This window comes from Hemitrygon akajei, chromosome 3, assembly GCF_048418815.1.
Source record: "Hemitrygon akajei chromosome 3, sHemAka1.3, whole genome shotgun sequence".
In the NCBI taxonomy this organism is placed as follows: Eukaryota; Metazoa; Chordata; class Chondrichthyes; order Myliobatiformes; family Dasyatidae; genus Hemitrygon; species Hemitrygon akajei.
The window spans coordinates 134,066,915-134,088,231 of NC_133126.1; the positions used below are offsets into that span (position 1 = coordinate 134,066,915).

Consider the following 21,317-nt stretch of genomic DNA (forward strand, 5'->3'; position numbering starts at 1 on the left):
AGGAAATAGCAAGAGCACCATTTAATTTTCATCTATGCTGTCACCACAGGCAATAGGAAATGACAAAGGATGCAATTTTGCTCCTGATCATCTAATACGTTTTGAAAACAACTCCAGTCTTTTAAAAAGCAACGCAGGTCAGCAGTAAGTGACTCCTGTGAAGGAACTGTCAAATGCCACCATTTTGTCAGCTGTGGGGTTAGCAAGTCAGGTATTGTTTTCCTGCTCATTAATGGAGTACAAGTAGTATCCTGTGTTACACTGTCAGAAATTTGACGATGATAATGTTGGCTGTGTAAGGTTGATTCAAATATCAACTTCTGCCCCTCACATTGACTCCTTTCATGTCACATCATCACACTGACAGAAAGATCAAAGTACTTCATCAATTGCAACATAAAAATGTAATTAGTAACATATTCCTTTATGTTGTTTCAAAAAACTCATTTGGAAACTTTCCACTTCAAGAGATCTGCCAATATATGTACATCTTACTTGCTCCACATAGATCTAGAATTGCACACAGTCAAATTAAGTAATCTCACCATCAAACTAACTTCAGGTTATAATTATAATTCCACAGCAAGAACTGGGGAGTAGATTGCTGACTAAGTACCGGTGGTTATAGATTTAAGTAGAAAGTCATAATTTCCTCACTCTGTCTAAAATATACAAACCTTTGCCTGGCAAACTCATTGTTCATATCAAATTTGAATATAAATAGGCCAGAACTTACAGGAAACTGCAGATAGTTTGGCACTTTTTCCTTCAAGAATTGATTCAATTACCTACCTGCACCAGTAGGAGAAGCCATTCCAGATGCTTACCACTCCCCATTCATTCCATTGCACAATATCAGCATTGCTGCCAAGGCTAACGTTTACCTCTATTCCACATTCGCAACTAATCCCCATTTCCCCAATTTCTTTACAGTCCAAAAATTCATGGAACTCAGTTTTGAACAAGCTGAATGTTCACAACCCTTGATCTATAGAACAATCTGAATGACCGATAAGTTATTCTCAGTCTAGTTTCTTAGCTTTTAACATACTCTTAGGCTGGTATGGCCTGCTTTATTTTCTGTGGAGTTGCAAATGGATTTGAACACGTTGCAATCACAAGAATGTGTTCCCTTATGATGTAAGAATGATCACTGATGGAGCAGCTAAGGATAGTTGAGTCTAACCACTGCCTTGTTCAAATTTTGCCAGGATATTCTGGATTGAGATAATTAGACTCCAGCAACTAAAGCCACTTTTCTTTGTATGAGATATGGCTCAAATCAATGGAGTGTTTTACCCAGCTATGCCTGTTGATTTCAGTTTCACCAGGCTCACCAAGCCACATTTCCAAAGCAATTGGTGCCTTGATGTTAAGGGCTGGCATTCTCAGCTCACCTTGCTGAATAATGCTTTCTTTTCTCTCTTACCAGGTTATTGGTTTCTCGAAGTTTAGACAGTGTTTTTACAGAAATCATTTGTGTTGATTGACAAAACTACAATACCATTTTCAGCAAATCATTGATTTAGGCCATTCCAAAGTGCTTGCACTTTGATGAAACTGTGTAATAGAAATGCCATTTACCTTCTTCACTGCCAGCAGCATTTTTCCATAGCAGCAGATGATCACCAGAAAAGGGATGGCCAGACAGAAAATGAAGAGACACATAATGTAAGACACATTGGCAATGTCTTTTGAATACCAGTTCACAGAGCATGTTGTCCCTGGTCCCTCAGGACTGTAGCTACTCCATCCGAATAGTGGTGGCACTGTCCATATCAAAGAGTAGATCCAGGAAACTGAAATTCCAACAAAAGCACTCTGGTAGTTTGTCCTGTCCGCTTCTGCAACCCCGGTAATTGTAATGTAACGGTCATATGAAAGTACAGCCAAAGATACCAGCGATACAGTTCCTGGTAATAAAAACAAGCAGATTATTCATATGTTCAAAATTAAATATTAATGTGATAATATTGAAGTGAATAGTCCTAACCAAAATTTGATTAATATGCAATTATAAATATTTGGAACATTCTAAAGTAGATATAATTTTGGATACATTCCTTTTTTATTCAGATATTGATTAAAATTGCTTATTGTCTCTGGAAAATTGTGTTTCAGTTTGTGTTGCGTATCAAAATATTTGAATCAGATTTAATATCACCAGTGTATGTCTTGAAATTTGTTAACTTTACGACAGCAGTACAATGCAATACATGAAAAATAAATATTTCTAAAACTGAGTTACATTAAAAAAGCATATATACATTAAATACTTAAGTTAAAATAAGTAGTGTAAGCAAAAAGAATTATTGAGGAAGTGTTCATAGGTTCAATGTCCATTTAGAGATCAAATGGCAGAGGGGAATAAGGTGTTCCTGAATCACTGAGAGTGTACACTACCTTCCTGATGGTCACAAAGTGAAGAGGGTGGAGGGGATCCATCATGACTGTCAATCATTTCTATATTTCCTGTAAGATTGTTTTTCTGATAGGAAAGGAATTTTCAGGCAAATTACCCTTGCAAATATGAACTGTTATTCATATGTTCAAAATGAATAATTCTCAAGACTTACACAAAATGCTGGTGGAACGCAGCAGGCCAGGCAGCATCTATAGGAAGAAGTACAGTCGACATTTTGGGTCAAGACCCTTCGTCAGGACTAATGGAAAAAGAGATAGTAAGAGATTTGAAAGTGGGAGGGGGTGGGGGAGACCCAAAATGATAGGAGAAGACAGGAGGGGGAGGGATGAAGCTAAGAGCTGGGAAGTTGATTGACAAAAGGGATACAAGGCTGGAGAAGGGGGAGTATCATAGGACGGAAGGCCTTGGAAGAAAGAAAGGGGGAGGTGAGCACCAGAGGAAGATGGAGAACAGGCTAGGAGTTATTGTGAGAGGGAAAGAGAGGGAAAAAAATAGGGATGGGGTAAGAAGGGGAGGAGGGGCATTAACAGAAGTTAGAGAAATCAATGTTCATGCTATCAGGTTGGAGGCTACCCAGATGGAATATAAGGTGTTGTTTCTCCAACCTGAGTGTGGCTTCATCTGGACAGTAGAGGGGGCCATGGATAGACAGGATTTGATAAGCGATCTTGCAGTAAAGGAGCCATTAGGAGGTAGTGATCATAATATGATGTTTTTATCTGCAATTTGAGAACGATAAGGGCAGCTCGGAGGTGTCAGTGTTGCAGTTGAACAGGGGAAACTATGGAGCCATCAGGGAGGAGCTGGCCAAAGTTGACTGGACGGATAGCCTAGCAGAAAAGACAGTGGAACAGCAATGGCAGGTATTCTTGGGAATAATGCACAAGGTGCAAAATCAGTTCATCCCCCAGAGAAGGAAGGATTCAAAGGGGGAAAAGGGGCCACAGTGGTTGACAAAGGAAGTCAGAGATTGCATAGCATTAAAAAAAAGGAAGTATGACAGAGCTAAGGTGAGTGGGAGGACAGATGATTGGGAAGTTTTTAAGGAACAACAGAACTTAACTAAAAAGGCAATACGGGGAGAAAAAATAAGGTACGAACGCAAGCTAGCCAGGGATATAAAGGAAGATAGCAAAAGCTTTTTTAGGTATGTGAAGAGAAAGAAGATAGTTAAGAACAATGTTGGACCCTTGAAGAATGAATTGGGTGAAATTGTTATGGGAAACAGAGAAATGGCAGAAGAATTTAATGAGTACTTTAGATCTGTTTTCACTAAGGAAGACACAAGCAATCTCCCAGATGTATGGATGGGCCAAGGACATAGGGTAACAGAGGAAATGAAACAGATTGACATTAGGAAGGAAACGGTGATGAGAAGACTGATGGGACTGAAGGCTGACAAATCCCCAGGTCCAGATGGTCTGCACCCTAGGGTACTAAAGGAGGTGGCCCTGGAAATTGCGGATGCATTGGTAATCATTTTCCAATGTTCCTTAGATTCAGGATCAGTTCCTGAGGATTGGAAAACGTCTAATGTTATTCCACTTTTTAAGAAAGGAGGGAGGGAGAAAACAGATAACTATCGACCTGTCAGCTTGACATCGGTGGTGGGGAAGATGCTAGAGTCCATTATTAAGGATGAAATAGTTGCATATCTAGATAGCAGTGATAGGGTTGGGCCGAGCCAGCATGGATTTACCAAGGGTAAATCATGCTTGACTAATCTGTTGGAGTTTTTCGAGGATGTAACCAGGAAGTTAGATGGGGGAGATCCAGTGGATGTAGTGTACCTCGATTGATAAGGTCCCACATAGGAGATTGGTGGGTAAGATCAAAGCTCAGGGCATCGAGGGGAAGACATTGACATGGATAGAAAACTGGTTGGCAGATAGAAAGCAAAGGGTAGCGGTGAATGGTTGTTTCTCGGAATGGCAGGTGGTGACTAGTGGGGTGCCACAGGGCTTGGTATTGGGACCACAGCTGTTTACCATTTACGTCAACGATTTAGATGAAGGCATTAAGAATAACATTAGCAAATTTGCTGATGATACTAAGCTGGGTGGCTGTGTGACATGTGGTGAGGATGTTAGGAGAATTCAGGGTGACTTGGATAGGCTGGGTGAGTGGGCAGATACTTGGCAGATGACGTTTAATGTGAGGTTTAATGTTTAGTGTGAGGTTATCCACTTTGGGAGTAAGAACAGGAAGGCAGATTATTATCTGAATGATGTAGAGTTAGGTAAGGGAGAAATACAAAGAGATCTAGGAGTCCTTGTTCATCAGTCACTGAAGGTGAATGAGCAAGTGCAGCAGGCAGTGAAGAAGGCTAATGGAATATTGGCCTTTATTACAAAGGGAATTGAGTACAGGAGCAAGGAAATCCTCTTGCATTTGTACAGAGCCCTGGTGAGACCACACCTGGAGTATTGTGTACAGTTTTGGTCTCCAGAGTTAAGGAAGGACATCCTGGCTGTAGAGGAAGTGCAGCGTAGATTCACGAGGTTAATTCCTGGGATGTCTGGACTGTCTTACGCAGAGAGGTTAGAGAGACTGGGATTGTACACGCTGGAATTCAGGAGATTGAGAGGGGATCTGATTGAAACATATAAGATTATTAAGGGATTGGACAAGATAGAGGCAGGAAATATGTTCCAGATGCTGGGAGAGTCCAGTACCAGAGGACATGGTTTGAGAATAAGGGGTAGGTCATTTAGGACAGAGTTAAGGAAAAATTTCTTCTTCCAGAGAGTTGTGGGGGTCTGGAATGCACTGCCTCGGAAGGTAGTGGAGGCCAACTCTCGGGATGCTTTCAAGAAGGAGCTAGATAGGTATCTTATGGATAGGGGAATCAAGGGATATGGGGACAAGGCAGGAACTGGGTATTGATAGTAAATGATCAGCCATGATCTCAAAATGGCGGTGCAGGCTTGAAGGGCTGAATGGTCTACTTCTGCACTTATTGTCTATTGATATACCGGAATGGGAATGGGATGTGGAATTAAAATGTGTGGCCACTCGGAGAGCCTGTTTCCTCTGGCAGACAGAGCATAGGTGTTCAGTGAAATGGTCTCCCAGTCTGCATTGGGTCTCACCAATATATAGAAGGCCAACCGGGAGCACTGAACACAATATATATGAAGACTGTTTATAATCAATACTGCCTTTTCCATGAGTCCATTTAAGTGTGGAGAAGTTGGATGAGAAGCTGTGCAATAAAATCTAATCCATCTGAACCACTTCCAAGTCAAGCCTCATCATGTAACCTACCTACAGAGTAAACACCATGTGCTGATGAGTCATAATCCTTGTCCAGTTACATGGGTTTCTGTGGATGGTGTGAGTGAAGTGAGAAACAGAAAAAGAAATGTTGTTTGTAATAGCAAGTTAATAAAGTTAGCAGGCATGGCTTCATTACTAATGGAGAGCACTGACATTCAAAGGAATCAGGGAACTTAGGAATGGCAGAAGTCCTTCTCGTAGTTCTTTGTGGTAGAGTACATACATCAGACAAAAGTGAAATCTCCAGCTTGACAAGTACAGCAATTAAACTTGTGCTCACAGGACTGATTTAGTTCTGAATGTTGTCAAGATTGTATGCTATTGTTGCATTGTCACCTTCTTGTTTTTTTTAAAGTACAGATTTGAGAAATAGAGAATAATGAGCTAACTTCCTTGGAAATAATTCTGATTTCATTAAATAAATTAAAGTATTGCAGATATTCAAAATCTAAAATAAAAACAGAAGATTCCAGAGGTCCTCCTTCTTCAAAGAGAGGGGCTTCCTTTCCTCCACCATCAACACTGCCCTCAACTGCATCTCTTCCATTTCACATTCATCCCATACTCCCGCCACAACACCAGGGATAGGGTTCCTCTTGTCCTCACCTACCACCCCACCAGCTTCTGCATCCAGCACATAATTCTCCATAACTTCCATCATCTTCAATGGGATCCCACCACCAAGCACACCTTCCCCTCCCCCACCCCCACACTTTCTGCTTTCCACAGGGATCACTCCCAATGCAACTCCCTTGTCCATCCATCCCTCCCCACTGATCTCCCTCCTGGCGCTTATCCTTGTGTGGTAAACTATGTGTCTACCTGTTTGGACATGCCCCTCTGCTGACTGCTCCTGTGGCTCCTTCCACAGACCCCTGTATAAAGGCGATTGGAGGCACTGCTCCCCCCTCAGTCTCCGAGATGTGGTAAACTATGTGTATATTTGTCTGGACATGCCCCTCTGCTGACTGCTCCTGTGGCTCCTCCCACAGACCCCTGTATAAAAGCGATTGGAGGCACTGCTCCTCCCTCAGTCTCCGAGATGTGGTAAACTATGTGTATATTTGTCTGGACATGCCCCTCTGCTGACTGCTCCTGTGGCTCCTCCCACAGACCCCTGTATAAAGGCGATTGGAGGCACTGCTCCTCCCTCAGTCTCCAGGATGTCATGGTCATGTTTGCAGCTAATAAAAGCCTACCTTTTGCCTCCTATCTCTGAGAGTTATTGATGGTGCATCACCTTGCAAGCGGAATGAGTGCTACACCTGCCCCTACACCTCTTCCCTCACTACCATTCAGGTCCCCAAACAGCCCTTCCAGGTGAAGTTACACTTCACTTGTGAGTCTGTTGGGTTCATATACTGTATCCTGTGCTCCCGGTGTGGCCTCCTGTATATCGGCAAGACCTGACGTAGATTGGGAGACCGCTTCGCTGAGCACCTACGTTCTGTCTGCCAGGAGAAGCAGGATCTCCCAGTTGCCACACATTTTAATTCCACTTCCCATTCCCATTCCGATATGTTAATCCATGGCCTCCTCTACTGTTGTGATGAGGCCACAATCAGGTTGGAGGAACAATATGTTAAACTCCATCTGGGTAGCCTACAACCTGATAGCATGAACATTGATTTCTTAAACTTCTGGTAATGCTCCCCACCTTCTCTATTCCTCATCCCCTTTTCCCTCTCTCACCTTATCTACTTGCCTGCCTAACGCCTCCCTCTGGTCTCTGGTGCTCCTCCCCCTTTCCTTTCTTCCATGGCCTTTTGTCCTCTCCTATCAGATTCCCCCTTCTCCAGCCCTGTATCTTTTTCACCAATCAACTTCCCAGTTCTTTACTTCACCCCTCCCCCACTGCACGGTTTCACCTATCACCTTATGTTTCTTTCTCCCCTCCCACCACCTCCCAACTCTGAGTCCTCATCTTTTTTTCTCCAGTCCTGATGAAGGGTCTCAGCCCAAAACATCGACTGTACTCTTTTCCGTAGATGCTGCCTGGCCTGCTGAGTTTCTCCAGCATTTTTGTGTGTGTTACTTGGTTTTCTAGCATCTGCAGATTCTGTCTTGTTTGCCAGAAGATTCCAGAAATGCTCAGCCAGGTGTTGCTCCTTCAGCTGGAGTACAGCCTCTTCTGGCGTGATGAGGTCACATACACGTTAGAAGAGCAACACCTTAAATTCCATCTGGGTAGCCTCCAACTGTTTGAAGATTTCCTAAACTTCCGGTAATTGCACACCCCTCTTCACCATTCCCCATTCCCATTTCCCTCTCTCACCTTATTTCCGTACCTGTCCATCACCTCCCTCTGGTGCTCCTCCCCCTCCCCTTTCTTCCATGATCCTCTACCATCTTCTTTCAGATCCCCCCTTCTCCAGCTCTTTATCTTTTTCACCAATCAACTTCCCAGCTCTTTGCTTCACCCCCTGCCCTGCTCCCATTTGCACCTATCACCTTTGAACCTTCCTGTCCTTGTGATTCACTGGTCCCTGGTGAAGGACCGCAAAAGCCTTCTTTATGACCGCAGTTTTGGCATTTGTTGCAACTGTGTTCCTGTAAGGGCTGTTTCTTGCATAATACCATGCATTGCATTTCCAGCAAGCTGAGTTTGGCTGCCCAGAAACCTGCTGAGTGACGTCGGGGCCAGTGGAAACGGCATTGACAGGGTTCTGTTTGATCAGGTTGGAATCATTTTTCAGGCTCATCAAATGTCGACATTCTTCAGTGATAGCTTCTAGGGTCATATCAGGATCTTGTTTCAGTCTGGCGAGAAGCCATTTATGAATGTCAGCATGGCCAGGTGCCTGAAGCCCACAAATAGGAATCAGACATCTGAATTGTGATTAAATCATGTTACCCAGCCTGAACTGTTCACATACAGGGGCATGTGTGATGAAGTCGTCAGTGTCATGTTTAACAAATGTAATGTTCTGGTTTAAGATTTCTATGCTATGCTGTGAGGTATTTTATTTTAGCAGTTTTCTATAAAAGCACTGTGTCCTGCTGGAAAGAGTGTTTTGGCTTTGGCTGAAGATAAGGGGCAATGTTGTCTAACTGAGGAATGTTGTGTCAGCCAGTTGTAACTTTCTGCCCAGTGGAAGATTCAAGAGAGCTGGGTGGGATCAGATTTCTGAAGGACTGTAGTCTGGTTTGGGGTCTTTTGGTGAGAGCTGCAGAGCGGGGCACAAGGGAAGATGCTGCAGAATGCTGTTGGAAGGACAGTGCAAGAAGTGTTTTATGCAGATGAATAGCTCCAAGGGGGAAGGGCCAATACACTTGAGTGTGCTAGTTTGTTCAAAGGAAGTTTGGAACGTGGAGGCAGCCTGTGGGTCCAGCACAAGAGTAAAGCAATACACCTCCAACTAATCCAGAAACGAGCTCCAACATTTATGTGCGCTCTGGACTGGTTTTACTGTAATGGGCCCTTTTATTTTTCTATTTGTTTTCTGTGACTGTAAGTTGAAAATTTTGCAAATATACTTTCTTTATAATTTTATGTTGGTGTATGATCTCTCATTTCTGGGCTACTGATTACTGTGTACAGGCAGTATTTACACAACATTCACTACTACCTGTGCTCCTTAATTGGAACATCCTAACTTTCCTGTTTGGTTGAACCTCAAATCATACTGACCCTAGGTGTATGTTGTTTATGAAAGGTGGCCTTCTCACCACTGAGTCATGAGGCTGTCAGCAGAGTTACCTAATGAGCCAAGCTTGTATACAGGCTTGGTGAAAGGGTTTCACAAGTTTTAGGCAATGGTAGTGAACAGTGAAGAGAGATACTGAACTACAAAACTGCTCAGAGAGTCTCTCAAATAATCTTTCATGAGTTCTAAGGCAGAATGCAGTTGAAATAGCCCTCAAGTTCAGCAATTTTTGGAGAAAATTGCTTGTCTTCTATGAGTTGTCTTTACTTGTGAACTCAACCCAAAACTTATCTTCATAACATTTGAACCATGATGCAAACATAACTCCTGAAGAGTATTGAAATGGAACATGGTAATGGATGTGACAACTGATGCACATGAGTTTTGTTCAGTGTCTGATATCAACATCATTGAACTCACTGGTAACCTGCTGGTCAAGGTTTCAATTAACCTCAGCTGGGCTGCCTCAGATTGAACTTGTTGCTGTTGTACAACTGCGCACAGATCTTCCAGCGAAGTTGCCAAGTCAGTACAGCACCTCAAAGTCACTTTGTTGTGTTGCTTGCCTATAACTACTGATGCGACCCAAAGCCAAGAGATGGAACAAAGCCAGAACTGGAATTAAGCTTTTACTCTGAAAAATCATGCAACTACAAAAGTCACAGAAGCTCAACAGTACATCCCAAAGCATAACTATTTAAATGCTTTACCCAAGAATATTTCAGATGCTGATAGGAAAATGACCAGTCAGTGAAAATCAGCCCGGGAACTGATCTATAGGCATTGACTGTTTCAGTTCACTGTAACACTTCAGTAGTAAACCAAACAAAACAAATTTAATCCAGGGTCCAGGAACCAAACACAGTGCTAACATTCATACAGTGCACAAGGCACGTATAAGATATCAGTAAAATACAGCCATGTAAAAAAAATATAGTCCACAACCCTGAGTCCGTGAATATTGCAACAATCTGCAGTCGAACACAATATGGCTTGCCTTCTGCTGAGCAAACACTGGGCAGCAACACCAACTCTACACGCCGCTCCCGGCACTTCAGTGGAGCACACCGACTCCAATGCTTCTCCCCGGGCATCTGTAAACAGGTGACATCACAGCTTCAGGTCTTGTCCTTGCTACAACCGTGGCCTCACAGCAACTTTGCAGTCCGCCAACAAGTCAGTGAATTGGATTTGGAGAATTCATAGTCAATATCAAAGTAAATTTATTATCAAAGTACATATATGTCACCATGTACAACCCGGAGATTCATTTTCTTGCACGCATATTCAATAAATCCATTATAAAATAATAACTATAATAGAATCAATGAAAGACTGCGCCAACTTAGGTGTTCAACCAATGTGCAAAAGACAACAAGCTGTGCAATTACAAAAAGAAAGAAATAATAATGATAAATAAATGAGCAATAAATATGGAGAACATGAGATGAAGAGTCCTAGAGAATGAGTCCAAAAGTTGTGGGAACAGTTCAGTGATAGTGCAAGTGAAGTTAGCTCCTTCACTCAAGAACCTGATGGTTGAGGGGTAATAACTGTTCCTGAACATGGAACTGTTCCTAATCTTCTGTTTGTTGCCTGATACCAGAATGATTATTCTGTGATCCCTCTCTCTTCATAACATAGTGATTCCAGATTTCCATTGAAAACAATGCTTACAGGAATTCCATACCAGTGGATGTGTCAAATTAGGCATGTACATACTTGTTCAATACGAATGCTTTACAACACCTGCAGAACAGGATTATCTCCCATGTTTTCTGTTGGCCAGACTTAAAGCAGAGACATTGGCCATATGTTTGTTGAAAGTGTCATATTATGGAAGACATTCCAGGAAATGAGGGCAGGCCACTTCTCCAACAATTTGCTTCAGATTTTCCACTGTACACTGCTCTAATCTATTGAAAGACCAATGGCCAGATAGAATTTGTTCAATTAACTCTTTGTGAGCACTATGGCCACTTGTACAATTACAGAACAATATCAGAAAATGCAGCAAATGTAAACCATTTTTTCTGAATTTGAACAAAGCATCACAATTTGAAACATCAAGTCTCTTTCTCTTCCTGGATGGTTTCTGACCTGCTGAGTGTTTCCAGCATTTTTCTGTCTTGATTATTATTTGTTAAACATTATTTCATTCACCAAGTTGCTGGTGAGTAATGCTTTTAATAATTCATTCCAAGAAGTTCATTTAAGTCTTTCAGCTCAATTAATTATCAAAGTAAGTGTTTTTGCTTGAGAGGTTTTTTTTGATGTTTCCTGACTCACTTATCAAGCAGAGAAAGTAGTGGAACGTCACTGAGGATTATGGATGCCAGGTAATGAAAGACCAGAAATGGACTCCAGGACCTTGCCCTCTGGCCTGCACCCTCCAATCCCCAACAGGTTAATACAAATATATGCAACATATAATGTACAAGGTTACAAGAAGGCTTTGTTTCTACTATAATAATATGCTAATTATTCCAATGTGCTAGTTCATATTTTGGTTATTTATTCTTCCACTGCTAGCCTTCTGAATAGTTTTAACACGTTGATTTAAGAATTTTGATAGTATCCTATCTGTGTCTCAGTCTTGAACTGTTGAGGCTTAAGGATTCCCTGGGATTGAAAGGGTGTTGAAAATTTTCCAAAGTTTTCAGAATATCCTTGAATCTTTTCTTCTGCTGCCTATCAATCTCTTATTATGACAGAGCTCAGAAAACAACATTTATTTCAGGAAACTTACCTTGTGCATGTGAAAAATACAGCCTATCCATTGCTTTGTCATACAGTTATTGACCTGGGAGAGGACACCTACTTATAGTTTGCTTATCCCACCAATGGATCCTTCAAATCCCAATGTCCTATAGCATTATAATGAAAGCTTACATAGCCTTGAGGAGCAGCAACTCATCTTTTGTCTAAGAAGATTAAGTCAATTGCAGCTTTCCAAACTCAATGTGTCCACTGTATGTTGGTTAATGTTATCAATTCCATGGTAATCTGCCAGCATAAAACTCTATAAACGCAAGAGGGTTGGGTCTAAAGCATGTGTATCTTCAAACGCGTAAGTACAAACTTGCTAAGAAATTTCAGCCACTGAATCAACAGCTAAATATGGATCTCCTATAACTCCCTCAAATTTGACATCATGTTGGATTTTGCCTGAAAGGAGATTTCAGAATTGTGTAGAATAATGTATAAAAGGGTTGGTTACACTTTCCTTAGTTATTCTTATTTACAGCCGCATTGATTTTACTTTCTTAGATTTTAAGTGATGCTATTAATTATTCTTTTAATAAGTTTAGTAAGTTTATTTCACTATTTTTTCTATTTTTGAATGTTGGATTATTCAGAAGAATTCAAGCTTAATAACAATTAATTAATGACAAAGCTAAAAAAAATGGATTATCCATCTATCAAAAGTTTTCCAGGGTGATTTTATGGCTTTTTTTTTTGGATACAGAGCATTCTTTACTTGAAAGTTCAGATTTCCAGAACTAAACTTGGCAAGTATGAGGCAATCAGAAATCAGAGCTGTAGCTGAGAATTACAAACTACAAAATCCAGGCTAACGCACCACAGCCTATGTATGATATGCTTGTCATTTGTTCAAAAATTACAAGGGTGCAGTTTTTTTTTACAAAGTTCTTCAAATTGAGTCAACACAGTGGCATAGCTAGTATTATGAAGGAATATTTTGTACTATTGGGTCCAATACACTTTTTCTAAAATGTTTTATAGTTTAAAAGACATTATCTTTCATTAGCAGTTCTAGTAACAGCTGAAAACCATCAAGGGGTTATTGCCATTGTCAATATTGAGAGTGCTGCAAATTGTTGGACTTTACAGCTCAATTTGTTGACTATTTTGTTTTTGTTTCTAGTTTTATTCATCTACTGAGCAACAATGATAATTTCAAATTAATTATCAATTATACAGTACTGTTAGATGACCAACTGAGTGCAATGGTGACAGTCGCATTATTCTTTTTACAAGACGGATAATCTTCAATTAAAATGGCAAGCAGACTATCTTTTGCTGTAATCCCCACCAATAAGGGCAAGAATATAAACTTTTTTTTTTACAGCCTATGCAAAACTAAGACCATGAGATGATTGTTGGTGCTAGATGGGGTGGTTTAAGTGTCTCAGAAATTGCTGATCTTCTGGGATTTTCATGCAGAAAAGTCTTTAGAGTTTACAGAGAATGGTGCAAAAAAAAAGCTAAAAGTATCCAGTGAGCAGCAATTCTGTGGGCAAAACTCTCGTTAAAAAAGTGGCAACTGAGTGTATATAGACACACTTAATGGTGTGAACTCAGAAAATATCAGCAGTGCAAGAGACTGAGTAGCTGAGTTTATTCACTTTTTACCAAGCTGTTCCAGTAAAGCTGTGGCATTGGGTTATACTTATTACATTATTAAATTAATAAGTATAATCCAAGAAGGATTACACTCATGAGTTACTATTTTATCACCCTTCCATCAACAGTTAGTAAAGCAGATGGCAACTAAATGAATCAGTACCTGCTCATTGATAATCTTTCACCAGGGTTCAGTTTTGTCCTCTCTTATTTTTGTTTTTGTCCTCATTATAGTCTTCATCCAAACATAGCTGCTTAAATTTAATAAGAGGGAAGGGGGCAGAAACTCTGCCTTTGCAACTGTGTGTCACACTGGATATTAATTCCACTGATTGTAGTGGAACCAAATGTAGAATAGACTACCAGTTGCAGAACACCTACACTCTGACTGCAAAGGTCATCTTGAGCTCCTAGTGATATGGCATTTCATTCAGAATCAGAATCAGGTTTACTATCACCAGCATGTGTTGTGAAATTTAAGTTAGCAGCAGCAGTACAATGCAACGTATGATAATATAGAAAGAAAAAAAAGTTATTGCACTGACATGTATATCCTCAGCCTTTTTTACTTGCAGATTGACACCAAATGCGATCGAGACGAACAATACTTCTTAATCCACCTAGATAGTCTACAACCGAACAGTATGGACACTGAATTTCCTAATTTCAGGTACTCTGTTCCATTCTCATTTTGATTCACTTAGGTTCCAACAGTTCCCAGGCCTCCATTACCCAGATATGGTTGCTTTCCCATCTGTTTCTACCTGTATATAACCCATATACACAACCTACTGAGTCTCCTATCCTTTCCCTCCACTGGTTCCAGCTTGTCTATCATCCGTCCCTTATCTAATTCCTTGCCACCTTCCTTACTTATCAGATTCCTGCATCTGAAGCCTTTTTTTTCTCCACTTATGTGTCTTTACCTCCATCTCCCAACTCTTCCACAACCTGGCTCCATCTGCCCTTTTTATCTCTCACCTGATTCTGTCTATCATCCATCAGTCACTGTTGGCAAACTGTAAACCCCACCCCCAACGGCCTTATCCATTCATCAGTGCCCTCCTTATCTAGTTCTACTTAGTGACTTGCAGACCCAGCTTCATTCCTTCCTCACACCTCTTTATGCTCACTATCTTCCCTCTACATTCTCAGTCCAGAAGCACCGTTTTGACATGAAACATCCCTTTGTCTCTTAAATGCTGCTACACCTGCTAGATTCCTCCAGCAGTTTTGCATCTCACTTAGATGTTGGCACTAAGCAAGCAATGCTCTGTTTCATATAGGCATCCATGCAGCAAAGTTAAAATTCGCTGCTAAGCAGTGACCTGAAACAGGAGAACACCTAAACACCAATTCACTCCTATGCAGTTTCCTGATAAAATGTTCTGAAACTTAGTTTATTTTGCAACAATTAGACTTTCTATTTCAAAAGGATAATAGCTAGGATAAACACAGCAGAACAATATATTCTAGGACAATCCTCTTCAATGGAAATTATGTAACAGCTTACCACTTGTGATGCCCAGGAATGTCTTGTAAATCTGTTTAAAAAAGGGGACTAACTTCATTGGCAGTTCTTCTGATGGGGGTCAACATAAAATATTAATATTAATTCTCTTTATTTGCTGGGTCACCTACTGAGTATCTTAAGCATTTTCTTTCCTTTCAGCTTTTCATCTCCTGCAATAGTTTCTGATTCTCACTGAAAATACTATGTGCCTTTCTTCCACATATTAAGGCAAGAAATACTACCAAGATATCATTAGGCTCCCAAAATATTCAGATAAAAGCGAGAACAGCTACTTTGCACAACAGTAAGCACAGCACATAGAATGACAACTGTTTCTTTATCATCCTCGAGTTGCTAGAGATATCATTAAATCATTTCTATGCATTTGAAGACTGACTTCTGAATACTAATATCCATTACCTGATATTAAAACCTTATTGCTTTCATGTGGTAAATAGCAACTGTTTGGATAAATGTAATATCCTGCTCTCATATTTCAATATGTCATTGGTTATTCACAAAAATATAAACAATAGAACCAATAATGCTATTTTTAACCTGTAGTTATCCTAATCATTTAATTTCAGTGCCCCAACACTTTAATTCAAACTTCATTTGAGTAAACAGTAAAGTTTGAATTGCTTTTGACAAACAACATTATAGAGAATGGTACGTATTGTTGGAACATCTACATGGGAAATAAAAACCTTAAGTATCTAAGAAATCATGTTCGTATAACAATTCATTTAGGCTTCTGACCTATGTACTTTTGACTGCCAGTAGAGTGCAAATCTGAACTGTGAAGAGATGTGAACAATTGATTTCAATGTGTACCTCCAAGTCATTTTTTTAAACCTTGACATGATTAAAAATTTGACATGTCAAGTATACATGTGCTCATTTCTTAAGGGTTTAAGAATTGAAATCTACACAAATACGTGCAGAACCTTGGCCAATTTGACCAAGTCTGCACAAAGTTACAGCCACGCACGGATTTAATTTGCACTGATAGGAAGCAGTAACTCACGAGAAAAAGCAAGTGTTAAACCTCGATCTCTTGCTAAACATGTTTGCTTGTACAATCTGCCATGTAACTTGTTGCTTATATCAGAAATTGTAATTTTCCAGACTACTTTAAAAGAGGGATGGATGTCAGCTTGGTGAAATGGACTCAAAGGACTTCTCCATGTAACATTTTACAAGACATCGTCAGTCTGCTGAAGATAAGTGACATGATAGATTCACAATATTGAATGTACCAAGGCACAATGATAGAGGATGTTCTGCCTTATTCAAAATGATACACTCAATCACTGTTTCCTGAATCAGAAACCCAGCATAAAAACAAGGAAAGTTATTTAATGGCTTAAACTTTTTGGATCAGGAAAATATTTACATGAATTTAAATTTTGGTACCTTTTTTTTTACTTTTAGAGCCTATAGTATGAGAAATAGATTTTAATAAGTCATCTCACGATGGATAATTAAGACCATAAGACATAAGAGCGGATTTAGGCCACTTGGTCTATCAGGTCTCCTTCGCCATTGAATTATGTCTGAATCCTTTTGTCCCCTCCTTAGCCCCACTCCCCGGCCTTCTCCCCATAACCTTTGACGCTGTGGCCAATCAATCTCCACCTTAAATACACCGAACGACCCACCTCCACAGCTGCCCGTGATAATAAATTCCACAAATGCACTACCCTCCGGCTGAAGAAATTTCTCCGCATCTCTGTTTTAAATGGACACCCCTCTATCCTGAGGCTGTGCCCCCTTGTCCTAGACTCTCCCACCATGGGAAACATCCTTTCCACACCTACTCTGTCTAGGCCTTTCAACATTTAAAAGGTTTCAATGAGATACCCCCTCATCCTTCTAAATTCCAGTGAGTACCGGCTCAGAGCCATCAAATATTCCTCCTTTGATAACCTTTTCATTCCTGGAATCATCCTTGTGAACCTCCTCTGAATCCTCTCAAATACCAGCACATCTTTTCTTAGATAAGGAGCCCAAAACTGTTCACAATACTCAAGGTAAGGCCTCACATCCCTGCTCTTATATTCTTGACCTCTTGAAATGAATGCTAACATTGCATTTGCCTTCCTCACTACTGTCTCAACCCGCAAGTTAACCTTTCTGGTGTTCTGCACAAGAGCTCCTAAGTCCCTTTGCATCTTCAATTTTTGGATTATTCCCCCTCCCATTTAGAAAATAGTCTGCATATGTATTTTTTCTACCAAAGTGCATGACCATGCATTTTCCAACATTGTATTTCATTTGCCATATTCTTGCTCACTCTCCTAAACAGTCTAAATCCTTCTGCAGCCTTCCTGTTTCCTCAACATTACCTGTCCCTCCACCAACCTTTGTATCATCTCCAAACTTGGCAACAAAGCCATTTATTTCATCATCTAAATCATTGACTTACAGCATAAAAGAGGCGGTCCCGACACTGACCCCCGCGGAAAACCACTAGTCTCTAGCAGCCAACCAGAAAAAGATCCTTTTATTCCCACTAGCTGCCTCCTACCAATCAGCCAAAACTCTAACCATGCTAGTAACTATCCTGTAATATGATGGATTCTTAACTTTGTAAGCAGCCTCACATGTGGCACCTTGTCAAATGCCTTCTGAAAATCCAAATATACAACATCCACTACATCCCCTTTATCCATCCTACTTGAAATCTCCCCAAAGAATTCGAACAGGTTTGTTAGGCGAGATTTTCCCTTAAGGAAACCATGCTGACTTTGTCTCATTTTGTCCTATGGCACCAAGTACTCCATTACTTCATCCTTAACAATTGACTTCAACATCTTCCCAACCACTGAAGTCAGGCTAACCGGTCTATATATTTTTTTCTGCTGCCTCCTCCCTTTCTTAAGGAGTGGAGCATCATTTGCAATTTTCCAGTCCTCCAGAACCATTCCAGAGTCCAAAGATTCTAGAAATATCATTACTAATGTCTCTAGAATCTCTTCTGCTACCATTTTCAGAACTCTAGTTCATCTAGTCCAGGTGACTTATGCACTTTAGATCTTTCAGCTTTTTGAGCTCTGTCTCCCTTGTAATAGTAAATGTACTCACTTCTCTTCCTCACACCCTTCAACACCTTGCACACTGCTAGTGTCTTCCACAGTGAAGACTGATGCAAAATATTCATTTAGTTCATCATCCATCTCCTTGTCCATCATTATTATTTCTCTGGCTTCATTTTCTCGGGCTCATATATCCACTCTAATCTCTCTTTTATTTTCTATCCAGCTTGATATTGTTTGCTAGCTTACTTTCATATTTCATTTTCCCCCAATGATTCTTTAAGTTGCTATCTAGGTTTTAAAACATTTTCCATCTTCTATCTCCTGCTAATTTTTGCTTTGTTGCATGCCCTCTGTTTTGCCTGTACATTAGCTTTGACTTCCCTGTCAGCTATGGTTCTACTATTTACCATTTGAGTACTTGTCATTTTTGGAATACTTTTATCCTGCACCTTCCTTATTTTTCTCAGAAAATCAAACCTTTGCTGCTCTGCTGTCATCCCTGCCAGCATCTCCTTCCAATTCCTCTCTCATGCCACTGTAATTTCTTTTACTCCCCTGAAATATTTCTATGTCAGACTTTACTCTCTCCCTATCAAATTTCAAGTTGAACTCAATCATATTGTGATCACTCTCTCCAAAGAGTTTTTTTTTACCTTAAGCTCCCTAATCGCCTCCAGTTCATTACGTAACACCCAATTCAATATAGCTGATCCCCCAGTAGGCTCAATGACAAACTGCTCTAAAAAGCCATCTCATAGGCATTTAACAAACTCACTTTCTTGAGATCCTTTACCAACCTGATTTTCCCAATCGACCTGCGTGCTAAAATCTCCCATAACTATCATATCATTACCCTTTTGACATACCTTTTCTATTTCCTGTTGTATTCTGTAGTCTACATCCCAGCTACTCTTGGGAGGTCTGTATATAACTGCCATTGGGGTCCTTTTACCTTTCCAGTTTCTTAACTTAAGCCAGAAGGATTCAACATCTTCCAGTCCTATGTCACATCTTTCTAATAATTTGATGCCATTCTTCAGCAGCTGAGTCACGCCACCCTGTCTGCCTACTTTCCTATCCCTCTGATACATTGTGTAACCTAGGACATTCAGCTCCCAACTACAACCATCCTTCAGCCACAATTCAGTGATGGCCACAACGTCATACCCAACAATCTGTAAACATGCAACAAGATCATCCACATTATTTCTTTACTCCGTGCATTGAGATATTACACATGGAATACCGTATTTGCTACCCTTTTTGTATCTGCATTCCTAATGCACTGATACTCACCCTGCTGGCAGCAATTTTGTCCTGTCATCTGTCTGCCCTTCCTGACAGTCTGACTGCATGCTGTAGTTGTTTTTTCACCATCCGTCCTATCCTGAGTCCCTTCGCTCCAGTTCCCATCCCCTTGTCAAATTAGCTTAAACCCTCCCCAACAATTCTAACAAACGTACCCACGAGAATATTGGTCCTCCTTGGGTTCAAGTGCAAACCGTCCCTTTTGTACAGGTCACACTTCCCCCAGAAGAGGTGCCAATGATCTAAGAACCTGAAGCCCTGCCCCCGTACCAGCTTCTCAGCCACACATTTATCTGCCAAATCATCCTGTCTCTACTCTCACTATTTACACACTAACTACAAATTTAAGATACTTAGATTTATATTTTATGTGTTTACTACATCTGTTGATATGCACATGATTAAAATATCACATAGCTGCCACCTTACAGGTCAAATAGGATAAATCTCAAAGCGTAAGCACGGGCTTACATTCCGTTGAGGCACTTTTGGTGGGGGGGGGGGGATGAGATGTCAAAGCTACCATCATTCATATGGGATGTCTCTCAGTTAAATGCTTAAAATCCCATGCAACTATTTGAAAGATCAGTGAAGTTTACCCTGTTCTCAGTCTGTATCCAGCATCACTAAAACTGATCACCCTCTTCTTAATCCAACGGGTTTGTGAGAGCCCGTTCACCCGCTGCAACCTCTCCATCACACTGTAACTACAACGCTGACTAGAACTTTGACAACTTTGGCTAGAAGGAGCTCTGGGAAGTTCTGAACGATGGCAAACAATAACTGATTATACAATATTTCTCACTAACAGAACGACGACAGGCACAATTGTGGGATTTCTTATCTAGTTACATATCGCACCACTATTCACTGGGTTAGATATGACGTATAAATCAAAGCTTTCCCTCATTCATAGATCCAATTCCCTTTTGGAATTTACTGCTTAACGAGATATTCTGCTGAAGCTCACCGAAAAGGGCATTCGCGAATCCGTACCAAATGCAGCCCGCTTTCCCGATGAGCCAGCGCCCCTGGGTGCTGGCAGCGAAACTGAAAGGGGTGCCCAAGATGCAGACGAGCAGGTCGCTGAGCGAGATGTTAACGAGCAGGAGGTTAACGGGCGAGCGCAGTGCCTTGAAACGGCAGAACAGCAGCAACACCAGGAAATTGTTGGTGAAGCCCAACAGTCCGATGATACCCAGGAACACGGCGGAGACCAGATGGCCAGTGGGGCCGAGCGAGAAGGGACCGGCTGCCTCCCAGTCATAGAAAGCCCCTTCCTCTCCGCCACTATAGTTCATGACACTCTGGTTAAGTGAAAACATCTCCCGCCCTCTACACTGCATTAGTAAGCGGGGAAGAAAGTTTGAAGCCACATTCTTTGAAGAGCCGCCACTGCCCACCGACTCACGAAAGTGTCTACACGTAACAGACCAGAGGTGAAGGAGGAGGTTGGGGTCCAATGCTCAATCACTTAACAGCTCTCCCTCCTTGTGGATGGCGCGCTTTTTTTTAACTCTCCATTTATCCTGAGCGCAGATGAGGCGAGGATGGTCGGGAAAATCTTTCCCCGCCCCAAACCATACACTTCACAGATGTGCAAACCGCTAGAAACAGCTGGGCGCATCAGCTGAGGACTCCTGATTCGTCTCGTCAGGTCGTCCGCGGCGCTTGTCAGGCTCTGTTTGAGCCGTCTCTGCGGATTCTTTGCTGAAACTTCGCTCTTTAATGCAGGT

General features: G+C 41.1%; 1 protein-coding gene across 1 annotated transcript in view; it reads right to left on the reverse strand.

Moving 5' to 3' along the window:
- The window catches only part of LOC140724582 (opsin-3-like), a 65,900-nt gene extending 44,994 nt beyond the window's left edge, over positions 1–20,906 (reverse strand). Inside the window, exons 1-2 of the mRNA XM_073039009.1 lie at positions 20,552–20,906; positions 1,585–1,913 (exon numbers count right to left, since the gene is read on the reverse strand). Of these exons, the coding sequence (XP_072895110.1) occupies positions 1,585–1,913; positions 20,552–20,906 (684 nt within the window). The remainder of the gene's footprint in view (positions 1–1,584; positions 1,914–20,551) is intronic.
- Positions 20,907–21,317: the final 411 nt, after the last annotated feature.